The sequence below is a fragment of the Ostrinia furnacalis genome, unplaced genomic scaffold (genome assembly GCF_004193835.3).
Source record: "Ostrinia furnacalis isolate ACB-3 unplaced genomic scaffold, ASM419383v2 OfSCF6657, whole genome shotgun sequence".
NCBI classification, from domain to species: Eukaryota; Metazoa; Arthropoda; class Insecta; order Lepidoptera; family Crambidae; genus Ostrinia; species Ostrinia furnacalis.
Window position 1 is genome coordinate 839,022 of NW_021136896.1, and position 10,748 is coordinate 849,769.

Sequence of the window (10,748 nt, forward strand, 5' to 3'; positions counted from 1 at the left end):
CTGTCAGGAATGATTACCGCTTATTCACAAAAAAACGTAAGATCTGGGTATTCTCGGACTTTGTAATGTTGAACAGACGAGATGGTCGTTGTGTCAGAATTTATTGTTATGTCATGATTACAGATTTAAAAACTAGAATGTGGTAGACCTAATTTTAGTTGAATAAAATTGCCTTTTGTTTGAAAAATATGACTAATGAATCCTTGGCAAATGAAGTCATCACGTAAATGACTTTAAAATCAAAGTACAATAGGAGTTATTCATTGTCATTTAGCGATCTCATTGTGTCTTCATACATTTAAGTTTTTGATTTTATCTCTAGATAAAAAAACATGTTAATGGTAGGCGGCAAACTATAAAGTCGCGCAAATGTAAAAATATTTTATTGCACAAAGCATTATTTCTTACAAATCAACGAACAGGAACATAAAGAATCATGCACTATTTATACAAACGTAAATTTTTCGTCGCCATCATGACCGGTCCGGGGTGATTGCACGTATAAGAGTCAAAGCTTCGTGTTTTTTTCTATCATCTTCAAAATAACCACCTACTAAAATCTAGCTAATTCTACAGCTTGTCTTGTCTTCTCCCTGTTCAGACCGTCAGTCATTCATTGATGAAATCATCAACGACAGTTTGTTTCGAGCAAGCTGGCGCTAATGACACGAAGCGAAATGATGTCAATTGTCACCTGACAGTTGACAGGGTTGCCTCTGTCTGTACATTATCTGCTAGACTTAACGTTAATCTAAAAATATTTTTCACTTTAAGTCACATATTGAAAGAACCATACCGTGCAAAACGTGCAATTTTAAAAACCCAACTAATAGTAAGAAAATTTGAGATTTCCAGATCACCATTCTTTCAACAAACACCAAAAGTTGTTTTCGCAGACCACCTCTGGTGGAATCCTCGGCGCTAAAGTGGCCGAGAAAGAATGAACAACATATGCCATTAATTGAAAACTTAGCACTCAATAACTGAGAATAAGAACGGGCGTGTTGTGCCGAGAGCGGGAGCGCACCTCAGAAATACAACTGTGACTCACCGCCCGCTATTTCACAACGCTACCTTTGCCAATAGCTTTTGTATTACTTCCTATTGCTACTACAGATTTTTCCACTGCTACTACTGTATCTTCAGATTTGAAGGGCTTAACATTCAGTGCGTTATCAAAAGCTCTACATTTTAATTCTCAAATTTTAATTAATTTTACTGTTGCTATGGTACTTTTTATTTTTGATCTGAGCTTTTATCAGTGATTGATTATTAATTTTATCTACTTTTATCTACCAAAAATACGGGTTTATCATTTCCTCCTTTTTCATTTTAACATGAGCATAAGAAGATTCGACTGCCAGAACCAATTTTGACATCGTCAAAAATAATCACCAATAAAAATACTGCCACACATTCAAGCAGTTGTTCCAAAGTAATTAAAAAATAAAAATAGCAGACCAATAAAGACGTCAATGTGCATAAATCGTACAAGATCCACTTCCGACACGCTCCTCGCCCACAGCTCATAGTAAACAAACCACAACAACATTCTTCAAACCCGACGCTGTTGATTGAACACCTATTCACTGATGTAGATTGCTCGAAAAGTATTTCACTCAGGAATGTAATGGTATTTATTTGATTATATTATCCTACGTTCTGGTTGCGGTGGTAAGGATCTGATGCATTACGCTGGTATGGCAGCAGAGATTACGGAAGAAAAGAAGACTGATAAAGATAAAGATGATAAGAAATGAAGTAAACAGAAAATAAACAACAGAAGATCGTACACATTCTGATGAACCCGACTATATTTGAGTTCTCAAAACCAGAAAACATCAACAAAATAAAGTCGAACTCGAAATCGTAAGACACACAATCTTACGAGCTCATCTAGTTGCAAGGCTAACCCATTCGTCGTCTCACTTGTCCCACGAGACGACGGGTCGCTTCTGCTTTACATCCGCCGATAGATTCTTTGATCTGATCTGGATACGATCACCTATATCGCGCATTAACGGTGACCGGCCCAGATCTAGTTCTACCTCGGAGTTGGCACGAAAATGTAAACTGCCCTCTTTACCACACCCGCTAATACACAGATAACGCCTCATTTAAATCCTACATAAAAATATACCTTTCACGTATCTCCACAATGTGTGGTATTTTAGAAAACCTTGTAACAATCTCGCAAATAAATTCTACAATAGTTTAACAACATCGCCGTAAAAAATAAACATGAGAAACACAACCAATTTTAGCTTTTTGTGACTCACTGTGCCGTCTGCTCACACGCTTCTGAACCGTTGTATTATTGTCCTTTGGGAACTTAAAATTATACGCAAGGACGCCTAAATTCGCCCGGCAGATATTTCCGGATGGAATGAAAGTGTCTCCGGTGAATCAGACTTTTTAAAATGCTGGATGTCAGACGTAATTCCCTGTCACTCGCTCAACGTGATCTTAACATTAAAAGTATGGACATTCTTTGATTTTTTGGCAATCGTTAGAGCACTTGGAGTCAGTGACAGCGTTTCTGTCTAAAACAAAACATTCTCATTTCACATGATTCCTAATATTCCTATACCAAACTTAATTCTTTTAAAAATTATTGTTGTCTTCGATATTGTAAATAGCTATTGAAAATAGGGTAAGCGCATCGGGAAATAAATCAAATGTACCTATTTGCAAATTGTTTGTTAAATTCATTGGTTATTTCATATTTCCATGGTGTGGGTGTAAAATCTGAGGTCAGAAGCCTGATTTCAGATTTTATGAGCCGCTATACCTTTCAGATCTTGTCGAAGGTATAACGTATCCTAAAAACTACTGGAGCCTGCATTGTCTAACCAAAAATAGTAAATTACAAGAAGTTATTCTTCAATGTATGTGTTTCCATCTGTTATTGAACCCAACCCAGGATCTCTATCGATTATGGGGTCCTGCTCTCTAACTACTCAATCACAGAATTTAATTGGCTACTACAGCTCTATAAAAGTAAATTAGTTAAATGTTAGCTTCTAAATATTCACTATTTGCTCAGAATTATCTATTAACTTTGTTTGATTTCCAAAAGATAAACTAATTTTATGAGCGTCTTCAAAATATATGTCAGGGGACATAAATACATTTACCTCGTCGTCGTAAACCAACGGATCGTTGGATTTCACAAGTGACATCTCAGCGTTAACTTCTCCAAATAATTATCGCCGTCGTATAACATCCACCGGTTTCAGACGTCTGCCCGTGCTAGCAATAAATCCGGCGGCTAACAGAGCGGGTGTCACCCGCCGGACAGTTTCCGCGAGATGTCAGCGGTGCTGACGCAAGAACCGCGTTTTCTCGACGCCAAATTGAAAACGTATTAAAGCCCCGATCAAAGAGCGATTACACAGATACTGATTTACTGCGTTCCCAATAAGACGCAGTACCGTCGAAATAAGTTTCGAAATCTGATGGAACAGGATAATCTCTAGTGCCATTTCTGTGGCTCTCTCGCTAGTCCATTACAAATAAAGAAAATGCAAAAACGATTTCGTGTTTTTGAAAATGACTCTACAGACTGCAGTGAAGGATTATAACTACTTTGCATTAACTTCATGAATGACAGGTGTACTACAAGGTAGACCCACCGTTCCTAATTTTATTTTAATGAAATATAACTCATTTAATGTAAATAATTTCACTGTTGTTTTCAGTAGATTTTATCTTGAGAATGAATCGTTAATAAACAAAATAAATCTTGTTTAAAATGTGATCTCCTGTAGTTAATGCATTGCGCGCTGCAATATGCTTGTTTGATGCAGTTTGGCCGAATCACAACAACAGCCGTCCATTGTCGTCACCGCCAATAACGTCCATAACGCTAGAAAGCACTAAAGCGCAGATCGCCGCGATAAGAATACCGCCGTTGCCAAGATTCACCTATTGTCATTTTTCAACGGATGATATGTGTGATCGAGCTTGACACTCGAGCTGATCTGTCACTGTGACGTCCAATGCTGCTGACGCTCGTGTTGTGATTATGTCACTCGCGTGTTTAGCGTGGGTTATTTTTTCATCGAGATTAATCTTCGGGATAACGAATGCCGTTTCCTCGGCCTATGCGCGGTTACTGTTTAGATTTTATGGTCGATCGGAGTCGTAAAACGCGTGTATTAGTCACCACGGGTGCCGTCGTCCGGGCCGGATCCGTCATCGGGCCGAGTCCGCGGCGCGGCGCTGTCTTCGCCTCGGGCTTGTTAATTATCACTCTCCTCTAACGCAATTAGCCGCATATGCCCGCGAACTTGTAACGCCCGCACTTTTCTGGAACTCATTAAAGTTTATGAATAACCATAAGCCCCTATGAAACTACCAAATTCAAAGCACTATCTTTAAAAAGTTTAAAAAAAACCATATCGGACTTTAAAACAAACACTTCCGCCGAGCGCTAAGATTTATGAGTCGGATTATTCTGGTCTCAATAGGACTGCGTAAGTTATACTGCGGGTGATGTGCCATTAAAACAACGAAATTGGCACACTCCCGCTAACTATATAATTTTCAAAGGGCACGTGTGTCTTGTTGATATTTTTTTACGACGGTGACGATTTATAGAGCGCAAATCTGACTAGAGTAGAAAGAGTATGATAGTAATTTGGATAAAATAATCTTGTAATAAAGTAAAGAATGTTGTGGATTTTGACATAGGCACTCTTAGTATACTTTAGTAAGGGATTTGTATAACTATTTCAAATTGCAGACATCCACCAATCTCCTCCACATTGTTCAAGAATTATCTGTTGACCTTTCTTATTTTGCTAAACGGTTGCCTCAATTTTACGAAGACATCGAGTCACAAATACTGGCTAGACTTTGGCTAGTTGTTCAAATATCATCATACCCTAGAGCAGTGACTGTTTTATTGTTGCTTGTTTTCGCGTGTCACATGTTGATAATCGTATGCATTTACGTCGGTACTACGTTGGTTTTGCGCACTGCACCTTGGCCGTTGCATGCTGCAATTCTATGAATTAAGCCCGGTGCGATGCTGCAATCGGGCCCTAAATTATCCCTGCATCGGACACGAGAACATTACGAACGCGCGGCGGGCGTCCAAGCGCAACAGTGGCGTAACACCGCAACCGCATCTCGGAACCACCTCCCGTTTATGAATTACGATGAGCCAGAGGCGGGCGGAACGTCATAGGGTTAAGTGCATGGGTGCGGCGGTCGCTGCTGTGCCGGGTGCAAGAGGCAGCGGCGTGGGCGCGGGTCGTCGACCGGCTGCAGAGAGTGCGCGCGCGCCCTCCCAGCGAAAACGGCAGAAAACCTCACGAAGGGCGGCAGCACACGGTGTCCGCATTTAGCTCGGGCTGACGTCGCTGAGTCACCGCACCGCGAATAAACCGGTTTGTTTGTTGCACCGCCCGCTCCCGGCTCTCCCGCCGATATTTCGAGCGGGCGGGCGCGTGCACGCAGTGCTCGGCGCACTGTCTCCGCGAGAGGACGCGCCATGCCCCCGCTGCCCGCGCCGCCCGCGCGCCTGCGCCGCCTCGACGCGTGCGACGCCTCCGCCGGCATCGTCACCACCATCAGGGACACAGTCAGCACATGTAGTTGGATATTCTATAGTGAGTGTCCGGGGACGTAGCGACCACCAAAACCCTTCCGAAGCGGGAACTCCACCGCCCGCCCTTCGCCGTGGCGTGGGCAGCGCTTTACGTCAACGTTACTTCCTACTACGCAACTTGCGTAAAGCAGCGTACACTTGTCGGATCGAGAAATGTTACTATCGGACAATCCAATTAATATCGAGAAATGTTCAAGTGATACTTTTTGTTCAATCGTGATACAAGTGCGAGCACGGGAACACTCCAATTGAACGTACAGTAATGGAAGCTCAAGATTTGTTTACATTCGTGCATGCAAAGCTATGTTTACGTTTGTAATATTAATCTGAACAGTGTTCGGCGCCAGTCCCGTCGGTGAAGTAGTTATAATCGCCTTGTTTAGTTTCTCTGCTGCCATCTATTTGTGGGTAAAAGAATCATTCGTTGAAAGCACAAAATCTAGGTGAAGCGTCTGACATCAGCAAGCCGAAGTAAATTTAACTTCTGACGTATATAACCCTGCTGGGAGACCGCGACCGATTCCTCTAAACGTCGGAATTGTTCTCGCGTTGCTATTATAATTGGCATTATTTTAATCGTGCCTTCAGCCCGCATCATCGGTAACTATGTAACTATGTAAATTATTTATCTTTAATGTACATTATAATTATGCAAACTCCTGATAATTAATGATTCACGTCAAAAGATCTGATAAAGAAAACCAATTTACCTCAGAATTAGTTGTTACTTTATCTAAATTTGCTTCGTAATTGATAGTCATTACTCGTATAATGCTATCTGAACACCTGTTTCAAAAACGAAGTAAACTTCTCTATTTGACTAACAAGTGTGGCAAAAGGAGTAAATCACCGATATTACCTGGTATAGTATAAAATCATTGAATTTATAAAAATGGGCAACATTTTAATTCTTCATGATTTTCACAACTTACGTGCTTGTGTGATACGTTATTTGGTGTTACTGATAATAAATAGAATAGAACATGCTTTACATCGCGGATTGATATAACCACAGAATTTAATCAATATATGAAAATATTAAATTAATACATAGGTAATTCATAAGAAAGAAATTAAGCTTTCTGCGAACGTTTGAAGTCTGAAAAGTGTTTTAGTAAAATAATGGAAACGATCTCGTACCCATATACATAAACGCATCGCTGATGGGATGACTCCCGTATGTAAATGACTCCACTCCAGCAATACCAAATTGTTTATCAAAATCATCCTGCTTTGTTATGACAGATGTGTAAAAAGTTGTCGTTGGGCGACCAAAATGTTCACAATAAACCTATGCATAATAGGCTTATCGGTGTGGCTTGAGATAATGCTATCACCTCCATTTTACCTGACCACCATTGAGAACAACTTAGTTCTCGAGATCTTGGACATTAAACGATCATCCAGCAATTAATAATTAACGTAACAACCTTTTTCTAATATAGGCATCATCCATAAACATTAGGACATAGGAACAGTTTATTCGAATTAATATTTTGGTATAGGAATAACAATTTTTTATTGTGATAACGGCACGGAAAACAGGGAAAAATGGATTCGAAAATACGAAAACGGCGTTAGGATTTTAGTTGTTGTTTTTTTCCCCTTAAAAGAACTATTTTTACCACTAAGTTCTGAATACAAAACACGCTCAAAACTCGCTTCAATCTCACTCATAACTTCTGTCCTGTGATTGGTCAAAGTAGTCTAAAATATTTAAATTCAACACGTCTGGCCAAGGTGAGGAGTGTAGGCCAAATTCTTCATTTGCCTCTGGTAAATTATAGGTCGTGCTTTTCTACTGGAGACTAAATGACCAGACGTCCTGCTAAAACGCCTAATTTGAAAGAGCCCTAAGTCTGTAGGCTGCGGGTTGTCCAAAACTAACTGAATTCTGTTCTTACCAGCCTATTTTGATTACAGGTAACAGTAGTGGGTCGACTGGCGGCGAGGGTGCCGCGCCGCCGCCGGCGGAGCCCGACCCGGCGCTGGACTCGATGCACCTGATGTTGGACCCGCACCTGCGGCCCATCTCGCCGGACCTCGCCAGCGAAGAGTCCAAGAGGATATACGAGGAGCACAAGCAGTTGGCCCCAGAGTATCTCAGGGTGAGTGCTTCATTTTGTTTTTGATAGTAGCGAGTGGCGGATTTACCCATTTGCCGCACGTTAAGCTATAGCAACCCCCTTTTCCTCCTGTGCTCTTCATTTTGACTGGTACCTATCCTACTTCAGTAAAGGTATTATAAGACACATTATTTGGTCCCAAGTTGGCCGCCTACAGGACTATTTCCACTCTCGTTCCCACCGCTGTAACTCCTGTAAAGCCAGGATCTACAGCTTGACCGCCAATAAAAACCCAACCAGTGAAGGTCAAGTTTATCCCAGGGCAAAGTTAAACTGTCATTTGACCCGCAACGAAATTAATCAGGAGAACATAGGAGGAGTTCGAAGTTAGCCGCCTCCTAAAATTTACCTCCTTAGTCTCCAGCCTGCTTCGGTCGTTTCAGCCAAATCACGGCCACTGCTGGACAAAGGTTTCCATAACCGGTCCCACGCTGCCCGCATCCAGCCTTCTTAGAGTAAATTGGCCAGTGACAGGTCATAGGAGCTAAGAACCGAGGCTCATGAACTTCGACCCATCGGAATAATTGCCCCCTGAAACTTCCGTAGGTCCAACCTGGCCGTTACTGGTTTGGTTGGTAATAGCCAATAGCGGTTAATCCGCGGGTGTCGTAAGAGGCGACTTAGGGACTACACATCAAACAGAGAATGGGCAGCAGCGCTCTCTGAAAAACATCAATCTTTTAAACTGCGATCTCCAACCCGCCTGCCAAGCTTGGAGATTATGGCAAAACCCTCCACTATAGTGGAGGAGGCTCATAGTCCAGCAGTGGACTGTAAAGGGCTGTTGATGATGATGATGAATAGCGGTTAAGCTGAAGATACTGGCTACAAAGAAGTATCAGAAGTAGGAACTAGAGAACTAGAGGTAGAAATAATGAAACGATTCTTATTGTGAAAGACAAGAAGTAATAACATCTGAATAAAGTAGCTATATTAACGTGTCATTTCATAGCCGAAAATTGACGAGACCGAAACACATTGCAAAATTACAAGTAAACGATGATGTAATTAAAATAACTGGAAAGAATGTGGCCGAGTAAATAAACAGGGCATTGTTTATGTTTGCAGGTTCAAACTGAGACTGCCTACCTCAGTAAACATAAGTCAGAATTAGAAGAACAAATGGACGACGAGGAGCTACGGCAAAAGAGAGAAATCATTCAGCTAGAGAATGAAAAGGTAAATATTTAAATATTGAAGAATTCGCTCTTAACTAAAATGTTTCATGATACAATCAAAGTCTGAAAACTTATTATGACAAATTCGTCTAAAGTATAATTATTTTCACTCTGATATGTTAGTTCCTTGGAAGATTTGATGTTTTTAGTCCCCAGACGGTCGATTATAATGGCCCAATCTTATCAGTCCCTCATTCTTGCGTATTGTGAATACCATATAACTTCCATGTGTCGCCGACAGATGACGCAGTGTACATAAATGTAATCGCGGTAGATAGTCTTTACCTAATATCGTCCCAAACGCCGTAACAACCTGTAAATTCTTAAACTTTCGGTTTATTTAAACATTCATGCATATTTTCTTTTTCAGGACTCGCTAATCAAACTGTACCACACGCTACGGAAGCAGCTAGCGCGAGCAGAAAACGATTGTTGGCTGCCGCCAGACATGCGCCACGAGTGACGTCACTGGCGCTACACACGAGATAACTTATGACGTAGGCTGCTACTCCGCAAAACGAATCGGATATATTTGACTCTTTCACTCACATGAGACAATGTGAAAAAAGACAGATGAACGTCATTTGCGGAGTAGAACCGTTGTTTGTAACGTGATGGTTGGTGACTAGCTTACCCTTTTGTTCGCCAGCACCAAACCAAAACTTTCGAAGAGATGAAGTTGTCTAGAAATACTTCGAGCGTAGAAGGACCAATTCAAAATGACGTCTGCCCTCGAACTGACTATGATCTGAAATCTCCTGGAGCTGATGGATGGAGAAAGCTTCCTCCAAACCTATTTAAAGGCATTTGGGTTTCGTGATTTGGCAATATGGACACAAAAATTAACCATGTAGATAATTTGCATCAGAGCCCAAAACTTGTCGGAATTAACTGTTAAAAATATCGATTAATTATGATCATTTATACATAGCGACATCAGATCATTGTCATGTAGTTTCCTCGTGTTTTACATCTGGAAAAGACGGTATAGTCATTAAATGCTTTAAAAGTCATTGATTGATTCGTTTGTATTATTTTAATGATAAGCATTGAACAATGTATTCTAATCTTTTTAGCCGTAAAACTTGCCAAAGCAAAGGGAAAACATTTTTTCTCTAATTTGGAATCATTAACTTTGGAAATCATAACGTTTATTGTCTGCATTCACATTTGCTTAGAGCTCAACCCAGAACTAAATGCAGGGTATAAAATTTATCGAAAATTAGATTTCATTTAAGATTTTCATAAATTGGCTAATTATTATACCACTTATGTAATTATCAACTAATGACTGAAATGTTGACAAATAAAAATCAATCTTATACATTTAAAACTTAATACTTTTGGCTGACATAATAATATTTTTATTATGTTGCGTTTTGACTTGATGTTCTATACAAGAAATTAAAATTTTAAATGCCCTGCTTTTTGAGCCCGCATATGAACGATCTTGTTGATTCAGTTTTATTATTTTTAAATACAACTAAGCACGTTTTAGTGCTTAGATGTTAGGTGTATTATTTGTGAATGTATCACTGTGCAATCACTAGCACATGTTTATAATCTAATCCTATTATTTTGTGTGTATGCATTTGTTTTGATTGTATAAATGTAAGATAGTAAAATAGATCTATTAGTTTTAAGATTACAATGTTAAGTTTAATAAATAATAATTTAAAAAGCCAAGTTGGTTCTTTTATTCTAAATCTATCTACCTTTACCTACCAGAACCTTGAAATAGGATAGGAAATAGTGAATAATAATGTGTCGTACTCTTTATGTGCATTGCCAATGGTCCTACTACTCCTGTATTCCCGTTGTCCCCAT

At 40.1% G+C, this 10,748-nt stretch overlaps 1 protein-coding gene across 1 annotated transcript in view; it reads left to right on the forward strand.

Annotated features, from left to right (window-relative positions):
* Tak1 (TGF-beta activated kinase 1) overlaps window positions 1–10,607 on the forward strand; it is a 35,156-nt gene extending 24,549 nt beyond the window's left edge. Inside the window, exons 10-12 of the mRNA XM_028318080.1 lie at window positions 7,541–7,725; window positions 8,812–8,922; window positions 9,292–10,607. Of these exons, the coding sequence (XP_028173881.1) occupies window positions 7,541–7,725; window positions 8,812–8,922; window positions 9,292–9,384 (389 nt within the window). The 3' untranslated portion in view covers window positions 9,385–10,607. The remainder of the gene's footprint in view (window positions 1–7,540; window positions 7,726–8,811; window positions 8,923–9,291) is intronic.
* The last annotated feature ends 141 nt before the right edge of the window (window positions 10,608–10,748 follow it).